Below are 26,468 nucleotides of genomic sequence, written 5' to 3' on the forward strand. Positions count from 1 at the left end.
CCGGGGGTGATGGATAGTGCTGGCTTCGGGGGGCGGAGGGGGGAGCTGGCGTTGCTAATTAGTGCTTCCAGGAAGGAGGCGAGTGGGAAGATTAATCTGTGCTGATTAGCTCCGGCGAAAACCCCAGGTTGCCGCGATCAGTTGGCTGAGAGTGTCTGACAGAGCACTCTGGTCTGCTTGCCAGAGGGGAAGGAGTGGGGAGACAAAGGGGCTCTCCCCTGGTGTACATCGGAAGGAACGCTGTTGAACTCGCTGGGTGTGATTCCGCGCTCAGTCGCACTGATTGGCGGCCAATGGGATAACACTGGTGTAGGACCTATGTGAAGGCAGGATCAGAAATTAGGGCCTGATCCTGCAAGAGGAGTGTAAGGGCAGGAGTTGTGGGGGGACTCAAAATTACTTCCTTTCCTTGGCTGTGATAAAGTGGACCCACTCCTTGAGATACCCCAGGTGCTCAGTGTGTCTCAGGGTACGTCCACGCTTGGAGGGAGGCGTGCGATTCCCAGCCTCCCCCGAGATCTGAGTGTAGACATTCCGGAAGCGTAGCTCCCGAGAATGAGAGGGGCGGGACGCAGCTCTGCTGGGATAAAGGATTCTGTTACCAAACTAACGTATGCGTTGGAGGGGAGGGAGTGAATGCTAGGCAGAATTTCAGGTGTCCTTAGGCCTTAGTCTTGCTGCCCAGCTGCAGATCCCTAGTGCAGACACGATTTGCACAAGTGCAGACGCGATTTGCACAGCTGCAGCTCTATCTCAAAATCCCAATGCAGACGAGACCTCGGTTGACTTCCAGCTGGATGGCTAGGGAGAGGCGATTGGGACCCAGCACGGGCTGTAGTGGGGAAGGCACTTGGATGCACAGCAGAAGGGATGCGTGGGGTGAGTCACGCCATCCGACGGGGTTAGAGGCCTGGGGAGAAGAAAACAAGGATACAGGGTGTGGGAGGGGAGAACATCCTCACATACCTTTGGCATAAGCAAGTCTCCCAGGAATTAACATAGCCGTGAGGTCTGCGATATTCCGCTCTTGGAGTCTGGCTAGCTATCCCCTCTCCTCCTCACCTGAGAAGTCTGAGGGAAATCCACCCACACCCATTGGCATGGCCAGCATGGAAGAGCTGAATCGTAGCTCATAGCGGGGCTGCTGTGCTGTCACATTTGTGGAATCGGGTGAAATTCAGGGGTTAGTATCAGACCCCTGCACCAGCTGGTTCCCACTGTTTGGAGGGTGAAGATGGTGCACAGACCTCTGTGCGAGCACCTTGCATGAGGGGGGGAATGTCACACCATGTGAACCGCAGTGTGGGCAGGGCTGGTTTCCGCACAGGGAAGCGAGAAGGAAAGTGTGAAACACAAATGGCCGTGCGAGTGAAAAGAAGCGTTCATGATGCAGTGGGCTTGGGATTCAGGAGACCTGGGTTTGATTCCTGACTCTGCCACTGGCCTGCTGGGTAAACTCCAGCAAGACACTTTCCCCACCTCTGTGCCTCAGTTTCCCCATCTGTAAAAAGGCAACGATGATACTGACCTCCTTTGCAAAACACTTTGAGAGCTATGACTGAAAAAGCTCTATATAGGAGCTAGGAATTACTGTTCTTCTCTCTCATTTCCTTTAGGGACAGTCTGTTTTTTAAATCACATCCATTCTGGCAGCTCAGCGGGCGCTGATTCTTTCATTGCATGTCCTTGCTCTTGCCTACACTCATTTGATGCCTTTTTCCACCAGGTATGGCGAGAAGGGGAAAGCCATCAGAATCGAAAAGGTCATCTATACAGGGAAGGAAGGCAAAAGCTCCCGGGGCTGCCCGATAGCGAAGTGGGTAAGTGCCAGCCAGCTTGGTGGGCTTTCAGATTTTTTTTAATATGACTTACTCAGACCAAGAATGATTTCCCAATTCTTCTGTCATCTGAGTGTGATCTCAAAGTCACCTTGCGCTTTGGGGAGATGGGGTGATCAGAGAATGGGGTATCTACAGTAATGGTACAGGTGCTCGGAGGCTGTAGGGATGGGCATAGAATGAATAGATGGAGGGCTAGATGCAGAGAATAGAACATGCACACATTCCATCACCAGGTGAGATATTTTCATTGGTCTTGTGTTCAGAAATGTTAGAGAGCTCTCTCTTTTCTTAACTCAAATCCATCTAATTTTATTTCATTGCTTAATCTAGCCAGCTAATCTAATCGATTGGATCTAATCTATCTGAGGTGATCTAAGCTGTTTGCGCTAATCTGATCTGCATCTAATCTGTGCAATCTAATCTGTTTGATCTAAAACAGCTCTCTAATTTGAGCTAGTCTGTCGGATCTACTCTAATCTGTTTGATCTGCTTTCGTAATCTAATTATGGGGAAGAGGATGATTAAAACGCTGGACTGGCACTCAACCAATCTAGGCTCAATTTCTTCGCTATGAGACCTGGGGCAAGTCTTTTGGAAAACTACCCTCCATTTAGACCACAAATAATAGTCTTGATTCAAGAACTGCTGGATGAAATCCTGTGGCCGGTGTTATGGAGAAGGTCAGACTAGATGGGCAAATTGTTCCATTCTGGCCTTAAAATCTATGAAAGTCACTTATCTCTCTGTGCCTCCAGGCCCTGTCTTTAACGTGGGGATGACAATGCTCCTTTTGTGTGTCTTGTCTGTTTAGCTTGTAAATCCTTTGCCGTAGCGACTGTCTCGCACTATGTATATGTACAGGTTAGGTGGAGCCTCCAGGTGAGACTGATACAAGTAATAATCTAATCTGCCATAGATTATCTAGTTATTCGTGCCCTGCTCATCACCATGGTATGTGGGCATCTCTTCTCTTTCCTCTCTTTACACTGACCCTCCCTGTCTCTCCTCTCCCCATTTCTCCCTTTAATCACTATCCCATTCCTTTCCCTACCTGGTCCCTCTCTCTGCAAGGAGCATGGCAGCCAGCTGGCTACAGATTGGACCTTCTGCGCTTTCCAGCGGCCACTTTGAAATGGTAAAAACTCTAAATGGGGAGGTGAGGGGAACCAACCCTACCCCCAGCACCTGGTCTCGCTAGTCAGTGAACTGTTCCACTCTCAGATGGGCCATCAGCAGGCTAACAGAGGCTCTGAGCAGCAGGAGGACTTGGCTGGGGAGAGTTCTTTGTTCCATGAGAGCGACGAGTCCTGTCTTTCCTTTTTTGGTCTCTGTTTTTGGTGCTCAACGTTTTTAGCTGGGTGATACTGAGCCGTGGTGGAGGGACCTAGTTCTGTCCTGCTGAGTGGTGGCTGCTCCCGCAGCAGATCCTGGGGTGCTCAGGGCGAGGAAGGCTGGTACCGTAAAGTCCAGTGGGCCAATTTTACAATGTAGCAACCCAGGAAAAGCTGCGCATGGTGGGATACCCTACCTGGGCTAGCGTGAATGCAGCTAGCTTGGGTCTCAACAGTAGTGTAAACAGCACAGTCTGGACTAGAGAAGCTGGCACGCTCTGAAGTTCATGCTGTCCTGTTTACACTGCTGCAGTTACCTTCGTTAGCTGGATTCAGGTAGGGGAGCGTGTGCACTTCTCTGGCTGTGTAGCCCTGCCCTCAGTTGGTTTCAGAGAGGGGATCAAATGAATGAATTGACTTTAACCCTGTCAGCTGAGAGGAGAACCTGACCAGTATGTTCCAAACCACCAACTTGTATTTGGTTAATGTCCATGTGCCGTGTTGTACTGAATATCGCACATGGAGACCTTAGGGTGACCAGATGTCCCAATTTTATAGGGACAGTCCCGATTTTTGGGTCTTTTTCTCAGATAGGCTCCTATTACCCCCTGTCCCAATTTTTCACATTTGCTATCTGGTCACCCTAGGAGACCTGTAGCTGGAGGTGAACCTGGACTGTGGAATTCACCACCTGGCCCAGACTTCTCTGGGGATTCCCGCTGCATTTAACAGGGTCTTGGGCATTTCAATCCTAAACACTGCTCAGCCCTGGGGACTGAAGAAAGACCAGGGGAGTGCAGAAGTGGGGGAGGGACCCGATGTGTAGAAGGAGGGAGCAGAAAAGACCCAGACTGTGGCAGAAGTTATGGAAATCATTTTAATTGTGTGTTATTTTAAAGAACACTGGGCCAGATTCAGATCTCATTGACACTGGTGTAAATTTGCTGAAGGCAATGGAGTTACATCGCTGTAACTGAGATCAGAATCTGCCTCATATGTAGAGGAATTCTGGATTCTTTTCTCAATGACATGAGCATAAATCAGGCGCAACCCCCTCGAAAGCAACTGGAGAGCCCAGAATCGGCTCATCAAGTTTCTAATGGCTCAAGCTTGGAGCTGGTATCTCTGGGTTACCAGGAAGTCGAGCTGCCTAGGACCTGCTAAGAGCCCACCATGGGATTGTCTCTCGCACTGCATCAGGAGGGATTGAGCTGAGAACAGGTGTCCAGTGAAGGTCGCGTTGCTGGAAGGGCTGAGTGTGATCACCGGGACCGGGTTTGTCTCCGAGCTGGGCAGAGATGCTCGAGAGCGGCTGATAAGAGTGGCCACCGGGGAGCATATGGGAGGAGATAACGCTGGCCCAACAGGGACCAAACAGCGCAGTGCCCTGGGGGGTGGAAGCCAGCTGCCAGCCTAGTTATGTTTCTCAGCATTGCTCTGTGCTGCTGGCCGTTGTGGGGAAACATGAAGGACTTGAGATCGAGGGACAAAGTCTGACTCCTACGTTACAGGCCAGGCTAGAGCCAACTCTGTTGCTGGTTCACAGAGGGAGGGGAGCTGGAGCAGTGCTGCTGGCTGACAGAAACCCTTTCCATTGTGTTTTAAAGCAGGGAAGGTGCAGTTCTATCACAGTCAGAGGGATGTACCCCAATGTCAGGGTGGGGGTGCTGTCCAGCTGTGAGGGGGCATCTGCACCCCGATGTCAGAGTGGGGGTGCTGTGCATCTATCAGGGGGCATCTGCATCCTGATGTCAGGGTGGGAATTAATGTTCTTCTGGGGTGGGAAAAGGAAGTCAAGTTTGAACGTTACCCAGTCCTGGTGGCCGGCTTGTTGATTTCTTTTAGAGCACGTCAGATGCGTTTTTAAACCCATTTTTTGCCAGTGCTAGGGGACAGAAAAAGGTAATTTCTATCCTGAGGTTCTTGTATTTCTGTGCAGAAACATCGGAGTGTTTGTGTGCGTGTGTGTGGTTGAGATGACATGGATTCAAACATCCCCAGACATTGGAGGGAGAGGGGGAGGCGTCACTGATGCTTTCATAAAACATGGAAACCCCCCCCAGATGCAGATACAGGCTGAATGGCAAGTGTGTTTCCTTTCCCGTGATGCTCTCAGATCCCCCATGCTAAACAGGGCCAGTACTTGGCTGAGAGATCTGCATGGAGAACCTAGCTGCTCCAAGAAGCAGTGTCGGTGTACCAGTAGGAAGTAATCTAAGTCGGCGCTGGACGGTTCCCCCAGCAGGGTGTAGATGTTGCCTTTGGAGGTCAGACGTGCAGGAGTCCTGGTGGCTCGTGGCGACGCTGGGGGATGTGGTTTAGAGAAGCAGCCGGGTGGGTGTGAAAAGCAGCCAGTGTGAGGAATTCCCCAGTGTCTCAGCAGCGGGAGGCGAATGAACGAGTGAGCGCCAGGATGTGAGTAGCAGCGTGTGTAATGGACTAGCCAATATGGAAGTGAAAGACCGTGGCTGAGTAGGTCAGTCGAACCTTGTCTACGTTAGGGAAATTTTGCAGAATTTCCCACTGTTGCAAACCCCCGCTCAGCTCTGCAGCTGTAAACGCCCTGCTCAGAGCAGGTCTCATAGACATGGGGTGAAATCCTGGCTCACAGGGGTCAGTGGGAGCTTTGCCGTCGACTTCATTGTGGCCAGATTTCACTCTGAAGGCTCAAAAGGCTGGGGGCCTGTCTACGCTAGGGTTATCAAGGCTGCTTGCATCGGTGCAGATGAAACCTGTGTTAGTAGCCATGGGAAAAGTTTGCAAAGTCTGCGTCTAATTCCCAAGCCCCAGGGAGGGCCATCGGCATCAAACCTGGGACCATGTGCTTTTAGGGTCTGAGCTAAATGACCCACATCTGTTGGCTGATAGTGTAGCAGGCTCAGCAACCTCTGTATGTGGCCCAGCCACCACTAGAGAAGGACACCGCACCACACTGAGTGGGGGTAGGTGATAGGCACATGACCCAGGCGTCTGAGAGATCATTTCAACCCACGCTGATGTTAGAATGTCTGCCTGGCTCCAGTGCTTTAGCTCACAGATCTGGTATGAAGCTGCTGTGATTGGCCAAATCATGACACTGCGATTCCAGTGGCACTCATTGAAATCAGTGGGGATTTTGCCCAAATAAGGGATTCCAGGATTTGATTAATAGGGATGTACACACACTTTTCTCATGCGTATGGGGCCAAATCCTGAAGCCGTTAGTCCATTAATTCCTCAGTGGGAGCTTTGCCCAGGTAGTGGCCTGAGTAGAGCTGCTTGGGATTTCTTCCACAAAATGTTTTTCACCAAAAAAAAGCCAATTTGCTGAAACCTGAACTGTTTGTATTGGTAGAGCCCTGCACGGATACAAAATTTGGATCCATCTCCAATCTGCCAACATGGTCCATGGATATCTGCAGATTTGCAGGGGTCCAGATATAAAATTTGGATCCGCATCCATCCGCAAACATGGTCCGCAGATATCCACGGGGATAAAGTGGATAGCTGCAGATTTGCAGGCCTCTAAGCATTGGGTTCAATGAAACACCCAGGGCGAAAAATTGGTGGTTTAAAAAAATAGTTTCAAAGTTGTCAAACCAGAAAATTTAAGTTTTTCAAGCCTAAATGACTTTTCATTTCCAAGTAAATTTACACTAAAAAGGTTGTTGTTTTTTTAAGGGAAAAAGGGTGAAATGGAAACCAAACATTTCCATTGACTCAAAACCATTTTTTTTTTTCAGATTTTCGGTTTGCAGAATTTTTTTGACATTTTGATTTTTCTCTGGATTTGAGGCAGGAATAAATTTTGCAATGTTGAAACATCTCATGGGTTGGGAAAACCATTTCCTGCCCAGCCCAAAATCTGAGTGAAAACTAAAGTCCTCAAGATCTGGCCCCTTAATATTTCCGGAGATCTATGCAGGGCTTCCAAAAGTGACTCATGGGTTCGAGACATCATAACGGGCTGTGACTTTCAGAAAGTGTTGAACACCTCCCACTCTGAAAACCAGGCCCCTTTAAAGTGGGTGGCCAGGTTGACTTTTGAGAATCCCTGGGCACCTGCTTATAGGGCAATATTTTAAAAATGTGTAAGGAATTTAGGAGAACAGTGGTGGGACTTGTGCTCCTGAATCCCACAGGGCGCTTGAAAATCTCTCCCTTCCAGTGGATAATGTTCTGGTGGAAGGGGCTGGATTGAGAATCCCAGAGAATCTAGTTCCATTTACCCACCAAGTGTTACTAGCACAAGCAGTGTCTGTACAACCTCCACCGTGTGACAGTCCCCTTGGTGTGTCTCAGCACTGAAGGGACTCATGAGGGAGGGGGGTTCAGGTTGCATGGCACATTTAGTCCTGAGATTGCCAATTTATTTTGCCTAGACGTCTGACCACTGAGATGCAGCATGCCCCAGTAGGACAGGTTCTATTCCCAGCATTGCCCATTGCTAGTCACTGCACCTCCCTGTGCTTTTCTTTCTCTTCCCACCCTGTGTCTTGTCTGTTTAGACTGTAAGCTGTTTGGAGCTGGGACTGTCTCTTACTAGATGTCTGTACAGCACCTAGCGCGATGCGACCTGCTCTTGGTGGGATCTCCAGGCATGAGTAGCACAGCTGTTCATAATAATAGTAGTGACTATTGGTCACTACCGAGCAGATCTAGGGGTTGAATATCCCATTGCCGGTCCCCGATTAGAAGGGCCTGCAAGCTCCTCACAGCCATTCCTGGCGAAAGCGAGAAGGAAAACATGCATCTGAGGGCGGATGGCTCCAGATATTTTCTGGGGACAGAGCTTCCTGTCTCCACCCTTGCCTTTCGCCACTAACTGTGCACGGCTGCTTTCCAGGTGATCAGGAGGCACAACCAAGAGGAGAAGCTGCTGTGTTTGGTGCGGCACCGAGCCGGTCACCACTGCCAGAATGCTGTCATCATCATTTTAATCCTGGCCTGGGAGGGCATCCCTCGCACCCTGGGTGACACGCTGTACCAGGAGCTCACTGACACGCTCACTAAATACGGAAACCCCACCAGCCGCAGATGCGGCCTGAATGACGAGTAAGTTCCGTTTGCGCCGCAGCCCGGGCGCTGTGATTTCCCCTGCTAAACAGGGGCCTTGGTCCATGTTTGCATGGGAGGTCTTCCCGGGGCTCTTTGGGGTAGGTGACGTTCAGAGTCAGCACGGCGCTGCTGTTGGTGGACCGCTGGGGCCGGAGGGGCCGTCTTTCTGGGCAGCACATCAAACCGAAGCCCTGGTGGCTTGTGGACATTACAGGTCTCATGGCGCTTTCTTTCTGCCAGAGTCCCAGTGCTAGCGACAACCCTGCATAGGTTCCATAATGTAATGCTGGGTCCATGGATTTTTGGATGGAAACCAAGGGGAGTTTTGAGCCCAAATCTGTTTCGGCTGAGGCGATGTCTGCCCTGCAGCTGGGAGATATCATTCCTAGCTCAGGTAGACATGCACGCGCGAGCTTTGATGGAGCTAGTGTGCTAAAAAGAGAGAGGCTTGGACTAGCCACCTGAGTACAAGCCCGGCCGAGATCCTAGGTGTGTGCTCAGGTGGCTAGCTTTTTAGCATGCTGGCTCGTGTACATCCGCTGGGAATCCCACCAGCCCGCCGCAGCGGAGACATAGGCTACGTTTGACTTCGAGCTTTCTGAGGCTGGAATTTAGGAGCTGCAAACTCCTGCAAGGAAACGGCTGCATCAGCCCCCTGTGCAAAGGGAAACTAATGAGGGGCGCCCAGCTCTTGGGCTCGCCCTGTCACAGATTGTTGTTTGTTGCATGTCGTAAAGACTCACCCGGGCGCTGCCTCGCCCAGAGCCAGATTCCAACTGGGGTCAGTGCGTTCTGCCTCCCGGAATTCCCACTGCAGCGTCCACTGGACGCTCCGTTGGCTGGAACAGAGCTGGCATCTCCGGTGAGTGAAATTCCTCCTTGCTTGTCTCTTGCAGCCGGACCTGTGCATGTCAGGGCAAGGACCCCAACACCTGCGGTGCTTCTTTTTCCTTCGGCTGCTCCTGGAGCATGTATTTCAATGGATGCAAGTACGCCCGAAGCAAAACTCCCCGGAAGTTCCGACTGGTGGGGGACAATCCCAAAGAGGTCAGTGATCCCCCTCTGCCTGCCTCCGTTAACTCAAGCAGGGAAGGTAGTGCTGGGGAAAGGTGCTGGAGGGGAAGCTCTTTATCAGTAGATCCTGTCTTTACAGGTGAAAGGGTACAAAAAATCGTCCCAGTAAAGCATTTCTGAAATAGCCTTTCTGTTAAACACATAGGGTGAAATCCTGGCCCCAGTGAAGTCAATGGCAAAATTCTCATTGTCGTCCATGAGCCAGGAGTTCACCCTGGGGATCTCCAGAGTACGGGGTGATGCAACGTGGTATAAAGCTTCCACAGCCACTCAGTTGGGATGACCCAAACCAGGCCATATAGTTACTGACGCAGGGAGAAGTTATCTGAGGCTCGAGAGTCTCTTTAATCTAGGAAGCAAAGGCAGAACAAGATCCAGTAGCTGGAAGCTGAAGTCAGCAAAATTCAAACTAAATATAGATGTGTATTTTTGACAGTGAAGGGAATGGGCCAGTGGGACAGACCCCAAGAGACATGGTGGATTCCCCGTCACGTGGAGTCTGTTGGGTGTCACTTTCTGTAAGGGACGTTCTAGCTCAGCCACAAGTGCTGGGAATCCCTGGGTGAGATTCTCTGCCCTGGGCTAGGCAGGAGACCAGACTAGGTGAGCACAATGGTCCCTTCCAGCCTAAAGGCCTGCGGCCTGTGTAGCTCACACGTGAATTTTCCTCTCGCGAGCCATCTCCCCCTTGGGCTGAGGCAAACGCACCTTGCCCCACCCAGACCGTGATCTGGATGAGACGCTGGAGAATAAACGCTCTCTCTTTATTCCCTTTTGCAGGAAGAAGTGCTCAGAAACAGCTTCCAGGACTTGGCTACTGAAGTCGCTCCACTTTATAGGAGGCTTGCGCCGCAGGCGTATCAAAATCAGGTACCAAAGAAAACTGTTCTTCCTCCCCCCTCTGGTATTAGCATTACAGACCCTTAGTTTAGGGCTACTCAGTGTCTGCTTGGATGACGATCCCACCAGCACAACTGCCCTGAGATGGCCACAGTCCCAGCTGGAGCTAACTCTAGGAGATGTGGGCAGGGGGGGTTGGGGTCAAGCAGCTGTCCTGTCATTGACTGACACAGCACTGGGCATTTGAATTTCCCCCAGCAATTCTCTAGCAGCGCAGAGCTAATTTTGCCTGATGCAAACCCATGGAGGTTGTGGTTGGAAATGTGGGCGCATGTCCCTGGAGATACAGCCCAGAGGGGCATCCCGGTGACATATTGCACAGACACAGCCCTGTAATGCTGAGTGGGTGATGTGCCAGCAGAGTGAAGCCTTCAGGGCTGCTTGATATTTGCTTCTTTCCTTGATTAGCTGAAGGGACTCTAGTGCTGGCAGAAGGTGCTAGGCTGACAGCCCCAAACGCCTCTGTTTTTCCACAGGGTGGGCTTCCCCTGGGGGAGACCCCCTCATCTCTAGCAGTCTCCGTCGTCCATTCAGTCCTTAGGCTGCCAAAAAGGGCACCCTGGGTGGTGGGGTTTTATTATGCCAGCGTGGAAGAAAGGGTCAGTCCTGCAAGGTGCTGTGCATCCCCCTCCTCCGTTGAAATCAGTGGGCACTCAAGGAGCTCAGCACCTGGCAGGCCAAAGGCCACCCCCTGAGTATAAAGTGACAGCATCTGGTCAGATGTTCGCGCTTTAAATGCCTTCAGGGTGCGCTTAGATTGCGCTCTGCCCCCGTGACACCACCACCCAGCCCCATCAGGACTGGCGCAGGCTGAGGGTTTTTAGTGTCAGAAGCCAGGAAGCAGGATGCTCGGATCACGAGTGACACAGGTTCTGTTTCCAAGGAGGACGTTTGGCAGCAGCTTGGAGAAAAACGCACCCCAGGGTGGGTGTCCACAACAAGGCTGGGGAAGCATATATAGCCTGGGCTCTGCTGAGGCTCTTAGGCAGAGAAGAGGAGGGTTGTTGCTCGGGGGTGATGACTGGAGAGATGCCTATGGCAGGGCTTATGTCCAGACAGGAGCAGGATCACCCCTCTGGCTTTGGATTTACGCTGGTGGCACTGAGATCAGAGTCTGGCATCTGGGACACGGCCAGCCATGTGATCCCTGCCTACTCTCCACCGCCCCTCGCACAGCCGATCTGGAGTCAGTCACAATTGAGCCCTTTGTGTGTTTTATTTCAAATAAAATTCAGTGCATCGCTCCCCAGAAAGATTTGGATCTGTAATCAAGGCTGTAGACAGCCGGGGAATGGGGGGGACAATTGTACCAGAGCCCTAAGCTCAGGGAGCCCCCAAAACAGTTGTAATGTCTGTGTAAAGAAATTGAAATCGGCAGAGGTGGGGCCCCAACAAACCTGATGTACCAGGGTCCCACATTTCTCTCAATGGGCTTTTCTGTGATAATAGAAGGCCCTGATCCAGCAAAGCCCTTAAGCATTTACCTACTTAAAAATGCACACATGCTTACAGTCTAATTCTCATTCACACTAAAGCTTCTTCACATCGCTCTGGCCTTACAGGGTCTGTCTACACTGCATTGAAAACCCAGGTCTGTGGGACCCGCTTGGGGACTTGGCGTTTCCACGCCTGCGCTGGAGCATCCACACTGCATTGTAACCCTGGGTTTGCCGTGCACAGCTGTGCTAGCCTGTCCATACTGGGCCATGCAGCCCTTCTGACTCACGGCTGTGGCTGAAGCTGCGTCCACACCACAGAACAACAGGGCTTGGATCCGAGTCTTGGCAGGATTCGGGCTCTGTCCCACCTCCCTGGCAGGGTCCTGAGCGCCTGCTGGCTGAATCAGGCTGATTTGTGTGTGGACGGAAGGAGGGCTTGGGCTCAAACCTGAATCAGCGCCTAGGCTCAGTGTGCAGCGTAGATGTACCCAAAATGGGTTTAGATGACAGCTAATCCTGTTCGAGTACAGCCAGACCAGTGTGAAAGGGCTTCAGTCTAGCTGCGAATTGGGCCCCTAAGTGTTTTGCTGGACTGAGGCCTACATCAGCAGCTCTCAGCCTGTGGGTTGCTAGTGCCAGTGGAGGCTCCAGCAGTTGTCTGGAGTGTCACAAGTCTCTTCCCAGGCCCCTGACTCCAGCCCGTTACTGAGGTGGCTTTGCTCAGTAACGGGTACCTCCAGTATGGGCAGGCTTCCATGTGGCAGCAGAGTAACAGGAGCCGTCTCATTTCCCTTGGGCTAGGTTACAAACGAGGATATCGCAATAGACTGCCGGCTCGGTCTGAAAGAAGGAAGGCCGTTCTCTGGGGTGACCGCGTGTATGGACTTCTGTGCGCACGCTCACAAGGATCAGCATAACCTCTACAACGGATGCACGGTGGTAAGGAGGCATTTTCATTCTCGGCTTAGGGAAAGAGAAAGGGGAGAGCACCCTTCTCTTGCAAGGTCATCTCGGCATTGGGTGAAAGGTGCCTGGTCTGCAGGATGAATGCAGCGTGACAACACCCCTCCCTACCATCCCACCTCTGCTCTGCAAGGACCGCCTTGAAGTGGGGGTTCAGTCGGTCTCCATGGTGCACTCAGACATTTCCAGTGGGGCTGCTAAGGAATAATCAAGGGAGGCAGCATGGCCTAGTGAAATGAGCACTAGCCTGGCACTCAGGAGACTTGGATTCTAGTCCCAGCCCTGCCACTGGGCAAGTCACTTCCCCGCTCTGTGCCGATGGAGATGGTGGGGCTGACCTCCTTTGTAAAGTGCTTTGAGAGCCGCTGATGAAAAGCGCTGTGTAAGACAGGTAGTGTTAGTGAAGGCCAGTTACGCTAGGCTGGTTGTGTGTGTGAGTGAGAGATGCAGGTGGACTGAGAGCCCCTATCCGTCCCTCTGATCCTGGGCTGGTTTGGGATCCAGCAGCTGTGAATAAGGCTGTTTTCGCTCACCTAGCAAGGGGCCACAGGCTAGATCTTTAGCCGGTAGAAATCGGTGTAGCTCCACTGAAGTCCACAGAGCTGTGTTGATTTGCATCAGCTGAGGGTCTGGCCCCACGTCTCAAACTCAGGGTGTGTTCTGAAGCAGGTCTGCGTGTGCCAGCTGCTCCTTGCAGTGGGGGAGGAGGTAAAGATTACTCACTTTTCCTGCACAGCTCGGACATGGCTAGGCAGCAATGCAAAGTGCTGCCATCTGCTAACAGACAATATTTGTATCCCCTCCACTTTTTTCAGAGAGTCTGATTTCAATAGCGGCGCCTTTGAGTTTTCATTTAATTAGAAATTCCCTTTCTGAGGAAGGAATTATCTCTGCCTATCAAGGGTTCTGTGTTCCACAGCTGAAAGATCTGAGAGGCTACATACTTAATTATGACACCCTTCCCCCCACCCCGCACCCCAACACACACACTGAGTACAGTACCCAGTTATTGCAAGCCAAAATATCAGCTTTCACTCAAATCTCTCTCTGTAATTGCCTGAGAACGCAGAAGGGACATCAAAGCCTTGTGATTCATGAGTTAATCTCTGTACAGTGCTGTGAAAATGCCAGGGCTAGATAAAGGACAAGTGCTAATTACTGGTATTAATTTGCCGTCATCACCAGCAGCAGCACCAAAATACGTGGGATACTCCTGAGCTCACGCCTGACAAATCCGGCAGAGTTTTCTGGGAGGCAGTGTCGTGTAGTGGTTGGAGCGAGGTTTCTGGGAAGGCTCACTCCTGGGTGCTGTTCCTGGGTGCTCTGACTCACTGTGGGTGATAGTCGTCCCTGTACAGAAGGCCCACACTGTTGAAGTAGGGCTTTGGGTTGACACTCTGCATAAGGATCATTTTCATCCTGCATGAGCTCAGAAAGCCGCTGTGCTACATTTTGCTGGGGGGTGATAAGTTCGTCCCTACCAGTTCCCGGGGGGAAGAATGTGAGGCTAATTTCAATAATGTGTGTAAACACCTAAAGTGAGGGGGGCCTGTCGGAGTGCAAGGTGTTTTTATTTCAGTATTAAAAGGCTCTAGGTGGGGGAAGCAGTGGACATAATTTCCCTGGACTGGAGTAAATTGTTTGCACAAATAAGGTACTGAGGTGAAGTGAAAGCAGGTGAGGATACTAGATCTGCCACATTATCCATATAAATCCTCCCCGCCATTTCAGTGGGTATGTAGTATTCTTCGCAGCATATCTGTTGTTGCCGTGGTGCTGTGCGCTGTTAAACAGCGGCCTTGCTTCGTCCTAGAGGTGGCTGCATTTCAGTGGTGGGCAGAATGACTCTTCTTTACATTTGGATTGTAAAGTGTCTCAGATACTTTGTGATGAGAGGTGCCGTTTATCCTGGGTGTGAATTCTCACCACGGTAGCCCCAATTCAGGAAAGCACTTAAGCCTGTGCTTAATTTTAACCGTGTACTTCTGTCCCACAGTCGTCAGGTTCTGCATGTATTTAAGTGTCCTTCCTGAATGGAGATGCTTTCAGGGCATATGTTATTAACGGTTTGAATGGGGCTTTCAGCTTCCTGGCCATTGGCTAATTGGTGCTTCTCCCCTGTCCACCCCAGGTGTGTACCTTAACGAAGGAGGACAATCGGAGCATTGGGAAGATTCCTGAGGATGAGCAACTGCACGTCCTTCCGCTGTATAAAATGTCCACCACAGATGAGTTTGGCAGCGAGGAGAATCAGAACGCAAAGATGGGCAGCGGGGCCATTCAGGTGCTCACCTCCTTCCCCAGGGAGGTCAGGAAGCTGCCTGAGCCTGCCAAGTCTTGCAGGCAAAGGCAACTAGAAGCCAAAAAGGCAGCCGCCGAGAAGAAGAAAATGCAGAAAGAAAAGCTAATCACCCCTGAGAAAATAAAGCAGGAAGCACTAGAAATCCCGACACTCCAGCAAAATACAGGTAACGGGGGCAGGGCTCTGGGTTTGCCGAGTGCCTGTATCTCAGGTGTGTTGCACAGTTTTGTTGCCCTTGGATATGAATTCATCAGGATGCTTTATAGCAAGGATCCTTTGTGGTGCACTATTTTATTCGCTCACCAGTTCGCTCGATAGCACAGATCCTTTGTGTAGCAAGTTTTGTGTTGCACCAATCCAGTAGCTCACCAGTTTGCTTCATGGCACAGGTGCTTTGTGGTACCCTGTTGTATTAGCTCACCGGTATGCTTTAGAGCACAGATCCTTTGTGTAAGATAGTTCTGTTGCACTAGTGCTCACAGTGAGATTCAGACCACAAATCCTGCCTCTAGTTCAGGCACTGTTCAGGCCCCTTTCTGGCTTTTTAATGCTATGCCGGTGGGGGCTTTTTTATTTGGCTCTTCTGTGTACCAGGACAGCTGCGCTTTGCTGCAAGGCATGTAGCTTACAGAATGTTGTAGGCACATGACCCACAATCAAACACAGCTACGGCCTGCCCTCTAAGCAGCATTTGGATGGCATAGCTCTTCTATGTAAGTCGTGTTGTACAGGCCACTAGTTTAGAACCAGCATTCTCTTGACATCTCCAATCACATAATAAGCGGCGTGTGACCCTTGGTGAAGCTTTGGCAGTGATTGGTTCTGGGGAGAAGATCCTCGGCTGGTGCAGATCAACAGCGTTCCATGGACTCCAGTGGGACTCTGCTGATTTACATCAGCCAAAGCACTGGCCCATGACTTAATCTTTGGCTTACGAAGGAGATTCCCCGAGGCTGTATGGCCAGTCACCGTTGCGCTTTGTGTTTTGCCCACAGGTATGGCATTGAAAAATGGACTCCCCCAGCACTCAGTCAAACCTTCCATCAAAGTTGAACCTCAGAACCATTACAACTCTTTCAAATACAACGGCAATGCAGTGGTGGAAAGCTACTCCGTGCTGGGGAGCTGCCGCCCCTCAGACCCGTACAGCATGAACAGCGTTTACTCTTACCATTCCTACTATGCACAGCCTAATCTGCCTTCCATGAATGGGTTTCATTCAAAGTTCACTTTTCCCTCCTTTGGATATTATGGATTCTCCAGCAACCACATGTTCCCTTCGCAGTTTCTGAATTACGGTGCCACTGAGCCGAGGAGCGGGGATTGGGTAAGTAGCAGCTATGAGAAGAAACCCGACCTCCAAGCATTGCAAGATAACCTTAACCACACTTACAGAAATTCAGAGTTCTCAGAGCAACTCCCACACTCTGTACGAAACAAAAACCACCACCAGCGGACCTATGAGAGAGCCAACAGGTATGCCAGCCAGAAGTCCATGGCCATGTCCCATAGGACTAACTCGGTCCCAATGGAAACCCCATCGTTTGCACAAAACACAAACTGTTTCAGCAACCGAGCAATCAAACAAGAGCCCGTAGACGCCTTGTCACACATCGAGTCCATTCAAAGGGCTGCCATGAATGTACAAAACTCGAGTCTCAACCTGTCCGCTGTGCCCGTGTCATCTCAGAACGGCGATCAGGAACAACGGTGGAGCCCCTACAAAATCAACAGGAATGTGTCTCCCTCTGACAGGACTAGTAATGCAGAGCGTTCTTGGAATATGTTTACGCCCAATGACAATACCAACTTACCCAACACGAGCATGCAGGATAAGTTGAATTCATTCAATGGACACTCAAACGCTACCCAGTTACCCCAGTCTCACCTCCAGGAGAAACAATGGAATGTATTTTCTGGAGATGGGCAGGCAACGCAACATAGTTCTAGCCTGCTTGGGAAATCATGGAGCCCTTGCAGACTCAACGAAAGCCCTTCAGTCTTGCCTAGTTCTGCAAATTCGAACCTGCAGGAAAAACCCTGGAACCTCAGCCAGCTGAACTTCAGTTCCACCCTCAAGGGGAACCCTGGGTTTCAAGATGAGCTGTGGAACTCGGTCAAGGTGGACGAGAGGAGGACTCCGACACCTAGCTCGGGGCTGCTTGAGAAGCCATGGGATTCCTTTGGCTCGTCGGCCACCATAGGGTCAAGCGTGTGTAGCGAGAAGCCATTCGGCACCTTGAAAGCAGACAGTAACGCGTTCTTGCCCAGTATCCGTCATCAGGAGAAACTGTGGGACCCCTTCAGCTTGGATGACAGCATGGAAGAGTTGCCCGATAAGACCCTCAAGGAGGAGGAGGAAGATGATGAGGAGGAAGAGGAGTGGTCAGACAGCGAACACAATTTTCTGGATGAAAACATAGGTGGGGTGGCGGTGGCCCCGGCCCATGGCTCCATCCTGATTGAATGCGCCAGGCGGGAGCTGCACGCTACCACCCCGCTCAAGAAACCCAACCGGTGCCACCCCACCCGCATCTCACTGGTGTTTTACCAACACAAGAACTTGAACCAGCCCAATCACGGCCTTGCCCTTTGGGAAGCCAAGATGAAGCAGCTGGCGGAGAGGGCAAGAGCGAGGCAGGAAGAAGCAGCTAGGCTCGGGCTCCAGCAGGATACCAAGCCATTCAGCAAAAAGCGCAAGTGGGGAGGCGCCGTGGCCCCCGAACCCCAACACAAAGAAAAGAAAGATTCTGTCCCAACACGGCAAGCAGTGGCTATTCCAACAAACTCTGCTATCACTGTGTCCTCATATGCCTATACCAAGGTAACTGGACCATACAGTCGCTGGATATGAGATTAATACAGCTAATATGGCCATCTTACCTCAACGTCTGCGACACTGGACCACAGTGTTGCTTTGTGGTGCTTTCTCCTAATGCATGTAGGGGAAAAAAATCTACTCAAGTGCAAACCTTCTAAAATCTGCACTTTGAGAGGAGTTAAAAAAACAAACAAACGAACACTTATTGCTGTTAACATTTTTCAGTAATCTAATATTTATATCTCCGCATTTTTTTAATCTATCCTTGTACATCACAAGAATGGAAAAGAAAAATTTATAGTGTCCTTTCACAAAGGAGAGGTTTTTAATTCCATTTAAAATATGTATTTATTGGATTTTTTTTTTATTATTACAACAATGAAGCAGATCTTAAAAAAAAAAAAAAAAACACCAAACCAGCTTGAAAAAAAAAATCTGTACAGCTCACTCGTGTTAACGCTGGTAGGGAATTTCAGCTTGGAAACCATCTGGAAACGTGTGCTTCAAAGTCAATCGAAAATGGTTTGAACATCCGGTTTTTCAAATGAACTAAAGTGCATATTTTGCAGCTTGACTGATCGTTTCTTATAGATACAGTAACCCTCTGGGGCTGGGAAATATACAGAGAATTATGTGGAAATCAGTTGCAGATAGAGTAATGGATTCCCACTTCTAGGCAGATGCTGGGGTTTTGAAGATGGTTTGTTTAATGGAGGTGTTTTCTCCTAACAGCTCCTGTTTATAGGTAAAGGGTTTGATTTGCCTCCTACTTACCTCAGGATTAAATCCATTGAAATTGATGGAGTTACACCAGTGGAAAACCAGAGCCTGTGTAAACAGGCAGCAGAAGTCTCTAAGTCTGACTTAAGTGGTGCTATGCCTCATCCTGGCCACTCTGCAAAGGGGTAATTTCCTAAGTGGGAGGACAGTCAGGTCTGATGGCTTTAAAGTGCTGTGAGTTCAGAATGTGAGCTAACACCAGACACTTTAGATGAATACATTATAAACCAGGTTGAAAGCAAGACCAAATTATCCAGGATGATTTGTCTTCATGCTGAATAGTTTATCAGCTATTTTGATATTCTCACCAAACTCACATTGTTATGTATTCAGCTACAAGGTGACATTAGAGAGGAAAGTAGGTTTCTTATACAAGAGACAGGAGCCTGGGACATCTGGACTACTTTCCATGCTATTTTTGTACCGATCATACTCTGTCACCTTATAGCAGTAAAAAAAAAAAATCTGGAGGGGGAAAGAGGGGGTTACTGTATCTTCAAGAACCCAACAAAAACTGTGAATAGTTAGTGTTGCTCTGTGTACTCACTGTTGCTAAGTTTGGTGCTTTCAGTCTCAAGGGGACGTTCTCTGTTTGATCAGCTCTGGGAGGAGTGAATACCGAAAATGACTTGCAAGCCGCCTTCTACATTTTCCAATGGTGCATGCTTCCGTACTGTAAAAACTCCCCTATGACAAGTCGACGTTTTCAAACACAAAAATGAAATTGACGACCGTTTTCTGCAAGCTAATTATTTTCCTGGTGCCATTTTTTATAACAACGATGATGATTACAGCAAAACTAAGTGGTGCTTATTAACAATCTGAATCATGACTTCTTTTTCCCCTCTACAAAGCTGTTGGGAACGATTGATTCAAATAACTTGCTAAATAGGAGTGACGGGTGGGAGGAAATTCTCTGAAGCTAGAGAGACGTTCTCCATGGGAGGGCTGGATTTCTGTGATGTTAGCAGAAATTATATGGAGCGATCCCAAAAAAAAATGTAGGGTGAAATTCACCCATGTGCAGAGGCCCTGCACAATTTCTGTGCCCAACTTAAGCCCTGAGTCCTCACTGCTTAGGTCTCGCCTGGTGTAAAAAGACCATTGATTTCACTAGAGTTACAATCATTTACCCCAGCTGAGGATCTGGCCCTGAGGGTTTAAATGGTATTTAAGTGATGCCTGGGCCCTTGAGCATGTTCTCTACAGAGGTGAATTTCTTCCTTCATGGGAACTGAGCCCTGAGATAAATGATAAAGTACTTAATGGATAACAGGTGCTATCCTGCTCCCGTTGAAATCACTGGCAAAATTCCCACTGACTTCAGCGGGAGTCAGAGTAAGTCCATTGCCTGCTGTTCCTACAGGACATTCTGTGGGAAATTCCAAACGTAGAAGCCTGGTTCTTCAGCTGAGTAGTCCCATTACTTCTCGGGGATGGCGGGGCTGCTCCCCTGCATAAGATTCTGAAAGATCAGGCCTGGTAGACATTTAAAACTGGATAACAATACTCAGTCATAATTCTGCACTTTCAGGTGCCTTTTGGAGAGTCAGAGAGAGAGAGAGCTGAGAACTTAACCGTACATAACGTTTTGTTTACTGTAAACCTTGTTCCTCGTGCACTGGCACAGAAAATCACAGGATCGCTGTAAAACATCCTGAACGTTTGTGTGGTCTGATTTTAAACTGTAAATAGGGAAAGATTTTTTTAAAAGCACTTTCACCTAGATTTAAAAACAAAACAAAACAAAAAAAACCCAACCCCAACAACTTGAAAGCAGTATGTTTTAAACAGATTATCGTGGGAGAACTGTAAATAGTGGCAAAATATTTAACATGCTTTGTCCGTCCTTCATAATTTTTTTTTTCTGTATTCTGTATAGTTGCATATATTTGACAAGGAAAATCAATGAGCTATTATTGCTTTGTTATAAATACCCAAGATCATATCAAGGCTGTAGAATTATTCCAAGTCAGATTTATAGGAAACCCTCTGAACTTCACAGTATAACAAACTAAAGCACTCAAGGGGGTAGATCCTCAGCTGGTGTAGAGCGGCCATTGTCTTCAGTGGAACTATGCCAGCTGTGTCTCTGGCCCTCAGTCCTTATGGTCCTGTCGTGCACTATTGAAGGCAATGGGAGTTTTGCCATTGACCCCGATAGTTGCAGGATTAGGCCCTTAGTGAGCATGCTAATTTTCTAGCTTTGAGGAAACGTTGGACCTGAACTTCTTAAAAATGGCTTCTTTTTGTTGTTGTTGTGGTTTTGATTTCTTTCCAGCATCCGTACTTTTCACCAGGTCTCATTCAACTTCCATATTTTAGGTTGTTGCATGGGTGCCTTGAAAGCTTCTTTTAGATGACTTTGGAGAGCGAGAAATTGTAATATTTGGGGTGGGGGGGAAGGGGAATGCATTTTAAGAATGTGACGGAGTCCATCTGACCTGTCAGAGTCGCACTTCTTTGTAGGTTTCTGTTTAGGAATTTTTAGACTGATCTGATTGTGATATATTATAACATTTGTGAATATACTCATGTTCAATGTATGTCCGGTCATAGCCTATTGGTAATAGCGGTGATATTATTAGACGGAGGGGGAGAAAATGACAGAAGGGCCAAACCTTGTTTGCCTCACTCACGCAAATAATCCTTGAGGGCCAGATTCTGATCTCTGTGACCCCCTTGTAAAACCAGAGTCATTTCACTGCAGTTGGTAGAATTACACTGGCGTAACTGAGATCAGAGTCTTGGCCCGTAGTTTTGGCCTTTAAACTAAGAATATAGAGCCTGACTCTCCACTTGCTCCATCATGCCAGTTTTACACCAGCATAACGGGGCGCAGAGTCAGGGTCATGACCTCATATTCTGATTTTATCTATGTTGGTATAAATCTGGAGTGGAATTACACCAGAGTAAATGAGGTCAGAATCTGGCCTATCATTTTCCCAAACAGCTTTAAAATAGATAGTTTTGGTTAAAAAAATAAGGCTGTTCCAAGTAAAAGCAAACCTCCCAATTCCAGCCAGCACAGCTAAAATGGTGTTTTAATTGATGAGGAATACTGTTGCAGTCTCACATTGTTTTACACTACATATATAACCTACCTCAAATCTCAGTCATTAAAAATTAGCATGCTTCAGACGTCTATTAAAAATATAAAACTATGCACAGCTATTAACCCCTTGCTGCTGAAAATCTGTTTAAAATATTTTTCTTTATTTTCTATTGGCACTATCGTTTGTATCTAATGGCGTGGCGATCACAGTTGTTTTTAACCATGAAAAAGCCATTGTGATTCAAAGCATTAAAAGAATCCAATAGCATGAAGCAGAAATGGACCCTATATACAGCTGTAGTCTTAGGATGGCTGCAAAAGATTAAGTCAGTGGAGCCATGCCAATATACACCTGCTGAGGATCTGGCCCTAGGAGTCTGTTATGAAGGATACACTGGATTCTGCTCTCGTTACACCAGAGTAAATTTGAAGCCACTTGAAGAAACAGGCTTGATGTTTGCTCTAATTTCGCCTGAGCAATTCCATTGATCCTCCGCTGGCGTAACTCAGTGTAGCTCCATTGCTGACAATGGCGCTGCGCTGATTTACACCAGGCCAGGCGACTTCAGTGGAATTACTTCTGATGTCCACTGAGCAGTGAGGTGAGAATCCAGACCCGTTGACTCCACCATTGTCACTGGGGGACAGCCAGCCATGTGCAGAGAAACAGCTAAAGGCCGACGCACCACTTCAGCTCATGTTGGCTTTAAGGGGAACATAAGTGGTGCACAGGCGTTCTGCGCAAGGGTGAATTTTACCCACTCAGAGCAGAATCCAGCCCAGCGTCCCACCACATTGATTTGTCTTTAATGTCATAACACAGGTGAAATGACAAGCTCAGAATAGTGCTAAGGGATTTTTATTTACTTTTGGTGTAATGATTTGCAGCAGGTATAACCAACAAACGGTGCTAGGACAACAAACAAGTCTATAACCCTGGGAAAATCTTGACAAAAGGGCCTGCTCCTGCTCCCATTAAAGTCATCAGCAAAGCTTCCATTGACTTCCATGGGAAGAGGTTTTGAGCCCAGAGGTTGTTTTAATGTTTTTCTTTCAGGACATCAGTCTCGTCATCTGTAATGCTTTGCCTTGTTACCCAGACACAGCGGAGTGGACTGAAGTCTCTCGCTTTTGGCACTTATTTCTTGCTTCTGATAAAATCCAGGGCTCACAGCAAAAGGGAAATGAAGGGAATGTACAGGAACCAAATATTGGCCCTGATCCTGCATTCCCAGCCTCCCTCACCTATCACTGAATTCAGATTGTGCAAGGAATCCAGGATTGCATTTGATGTACTGCTAAATATTACTTATGCAGAGTGAAATTCACCCTTGTACAGAGGACCAGCATGAGTACACACCACTCAAATCCCATAGATCTGACATGGCACATAGGCCTTTTGCGGGGACAAATTTCGCTCAGAGTGATTAGCAGACAGGTTGGGGGAGGAAGCTTCTTCGTGCTCCTGATGAGGTCAAAGGCAAAATTCTATGGCCCTAAAGTCTCATTGGGAAACCAGATGGGACCATTCCTCATGTACCAAAACCGTAGCTGTGTCCTGTAATAAGGCATAGTAAAGAGAGAGAAAAAAGAATTCCTGAGGTGCCTCAACTTTTCCTTTTAATATTGGAGTATGCTTTGTGGGCTATATAAGGCATATTTTTATGAAATGAAATCTTCTAATAAAACGGTGCTATGGTGTTTTAACAAATTGTATCATGTTTTGCCTGATTCCATCTTGCTGAGGTGCTACTTATGTATATGTAAAACCAGAGAACCAAGAAAAAAAATTAGCTGAGAATAAAGTTTATTTTTCTTCAGTGATAGCTTTTAGCATCTCTGCTCTGGATCTAAATATAGAGCCAGATTCTGATCTAATTCACGCTGCTGGAAACCCAGCATAATTTTACGGGGATTACTCTGGGTTTAGACTGGTGTGAGATCTGAATTTGCCTCCTAGGGCCAGATCCTCAGCTAGTGTGAATGAATGTAGCTCCATATGACTTACATGAAGCTGTGATGGTTTAGATCCGCTGAGAATCTGGTCCCTATAGTTGGTATTTGCTCAGCTAATTAAGGGTTAATTCCTGCCAGCTCCTGGAAAAGTTCTATAAATTGGAAGGGGTGGCAGAATCAGAACCCAAGCAAATAACTGTAAATCTTATTACCGTGGGTAAAAAATGAAAGTGGTTTTCTTCGTTGGCTTTCTTCTTGCAGGGAAAACAAATGCACTTCATGGTCCCAACTGTGCTCTTAGTTACTCTCGTGAAATCTTACCCAAGATGCACAATGCAACGAGGGTAGAACTGGTGCCCTGAATTTATAGTTATTATGCAAAAATAAAATTGGTGCAGAATTGATGTTTTAGAGTCGTCCGAGCACAGAATGGAATTTTTTTTTTCCCCATGAGTGGGTGGCAAATTCCATCTATGTGAAGGGAGGAAAAGAAAGGAACCGTGTTTCTGTGGACCCAGAGCAGTTATTCTAAAAGTTAATGTAACATTCTACTTCTTCAACTCACTTTGTTTCAAAACAAAAAGTAAGGATTTAGTCCTGTGGGGCCCTGATCCTGCTCTCTTTACTCACGAAAATCTCCTCCTGGGCCAGATTCTGTTTGCTGGTGTAAATCTGAAGAAAGTCCATTGAAATCAATGCAGATGTCCCATGTTTTCACCAGTGTAACTGAGAGCAAACTCTTCCTTTTGCATTCAGTTAGGGCCTGACCCAAAGTCCAGTGAAGTCAATGGGAAGCTTTTCGTTGACTTCAGTGGTCTTTGGACCAGGCGCTGACACTGCTATCACATGACTGAAAGTCAGGTGACATTGATGTAAATGACAGCTGAATATAGCCCAGTGAGAGTTCTTTGTTTTTTGCAGGATAGACCATATAGCTGCTTCTTTTAGGAATACCTGCTTCATTTCTACAGCTTAGTCTGACTTTTCTTTGTATATCACTATTTGTGGCTAGAAACATAGAGATGCCTAAAACTTATACAAATACTTTTACATTTCCTTCTCCCTTCCCCCCACTTGTGCTACTCTTTCTTTTCTTTTGGGTTCACGTGATTTGATGTTATAAACTGTACAGATACCTGAGTTTTGTTGTGTAAGCTTGCTGTTGTCACGATACATAAGAAAAATACCTCAAAAATAGACTGTCGTGGCAATTTATGATTCAACTATAGATAATGGAATAAAGATAGATAAAAATATTAAAAACTAGGGTATGCATTTGGTTAATTTTACACTGTACTTGACATTTTAGAACTTTTTGGCCTGTTCTAGCTCTATTCTTAGGTGATTTCTCATTCATCTTACTCAATACCCTTGTTCATTTTGAATAGGACCTAATTCCATGTAGAATCTCATTGAAGTCTCAGCTGGTATAAATTGGCATAGTTTCACTGACTTCAGTGGAGCTGCACTGATTTACATTAGCTGAAGATCTGGCTCAGTGACATTGCTTGTGAAATAAAGAGCTATCCACTAATGGTATCAAAAATCAGGTCCTCGGTCGCACTGGGGTAAATCTGAAGTATTGTGCACTGGTTGAAATCAGTGGCGTTTATTCTGGATTTACACCAGTGTCTTTCAGAGCAGAGTTTAACCCGCATACCTTACTAGTCTTTTAAACAAAATTATAACAAACAACTATATTTGCTTCTTTCTACATATTCTGGGGGAGAATACTCCTGGAAATATTAGGGCTTGATGCTTCCAATCCATTTCTCCTGCAAAACTTCCGTGAGCTTCAATGGGATTTTTGCTTGAGCAAGGATTGAAGGTGCTGGGCGTGTTAATCCGGGTGCCAGCTGAAGAGTACAGTCACGAGACATAATCTGGTGAGACTGGACAGTGACATTTAGTGCCAGATTCTCAGCTGGTGTTAAGCAGCATCACTCATGGCACATATACCTGAGGATCTGGCCGTGAGGATCTGATTGTGGGCAGTGTTGAGCACCCAAAACCGATCACAAAGTCTGTTCTGTTTAGTCCTTTGACTAATAATGGTCTCACTGGATTATGTTTTGTAACTGTACTCTTCAGCTCGCACCTGGATTGCTTTCCAGGTGCCAATGCTAAATCATATATCCGTTAGCAATGGGGACCGCCCCTGCTTTCTTAACGAAGACAAGTATCCCATTAAACTCAACAGGGCCTAGTGCTCATTTATATTAAGGTCCCTTTACTCAGCCAAAGTGGTAAAATGGGCTTTAATGTCAATGAGAACCAGGCCCCATGGGAGCTTTGCCTTTATAAAGGATGTGCAGGTTCAAGGCCTAGATTTTATGTTGCTGTTTTTGCCTAAGAATAGCAGAGCATACTGGCCTAATTCTTCTTCTGTTCCAATATCAGGGATCCTTTTTGTAGTGATTTTTATTCCCATCTTTTCCTCATTTTAGCATCCATTTTTCAGGGATTACTCACCGCTGGTCACACTTTGAAAACATTTTACTGTTTAGCTGGTTTTCAACCTCCAAGTCTTTATTTTTAATACTTTTTTTTGTATGTAACAAAACAAAAACAGATTAAGTATAGGTGTGATGCTGTCTTTTTTTTTTTTTAAACAAAAAAATGCATTTTTAATTTAAGAGAAATGAGGAAACAGGTTGGATTGTGACAGACTAATTCAGTTTAGTTAATTTTAAAGCCGTAACTTCTCGATGTATTTGATTTCTTGTCTCTTTGAATTCATATTTGGTGACAAGGCCTCCAGTGGAGGCATCCTTGTGAATCACACTTGAAGATTTCTTTGTTGACTTGTGACTGTGGCTACTTGAAATGAAGTTTTATCTGGGGTTGATTGACGAATGGTAGATTTTACAATGTCTCAAGGCAATAGGATTAATGTGTATTAAACTGTAGATATTATTAGTACAGTAAATTTATGCTGATAATTTTATTTTGTATAATTTCCCCCCTCT

General features: G+C 47.6%; 1 protein-coding gene across 9 annotated transcripts in view; it reads left to right on the top strand.

Annotated features, from left to right (window-relative positions):
- The window catches only part of TET3 (tet methylcytosine dioxygenase 3), a 159,467-nt gene extending 133,361 nt beyond the window's left edge, over nt 1-26,106 (top strand). For 8 of the 9 annotated variants that reach the window (XM_042859282.2, XM_005286506.4, XM_042859283.2 and 5 more), the window contains 7 exons: nt 1,727-1,820; nt 7,998-8,206; nt 9,106-9,256; nt 10,064-10,153; nt 12,424-12,561; nt 14,717-15,053; nt 15,883-26,106. In XM_042859282.2, the coding sequence (XP_042715216.2) occupies nt 1,727-1,820; nt 7,998-8,206; nt 9,106-9,256; nt 10,064-10,153; nt 12,424-12,561; nt 14,717-15,053; nt 15,883-17,741 (2,878 nt within the window). In that variant the 3' untranslated portion in view covers nt 17,742-26,106. The remainder of the gene's footprint in view (nt 1-1,726; nt 1,821-7,997; nt 8,207-9,105; nt 9,257-10,063; nt 10,154-12,423; nt 12,562-14,716; nt 15,054-15,882) is intronic. The other variant, XM_065584393.1, reaches the window with a different exon arrangement.
- Nucleotides 26,107-26,468: the final 362 nt, after the last annotated feature.

Source organism: Chrysemys picta, chromosome 2, assembly GCF_011386835.1.
Source record: "Chrysemys picta bellii isolate R12L10 chromosome 2, ASM1138683v2, whole genome shotgun sequence".
Lineage (NCBI taxonomy): Eukaryota > Metazoa > Chordata > Testudines > Emydidae > Chrysemys > Chrysemys picta.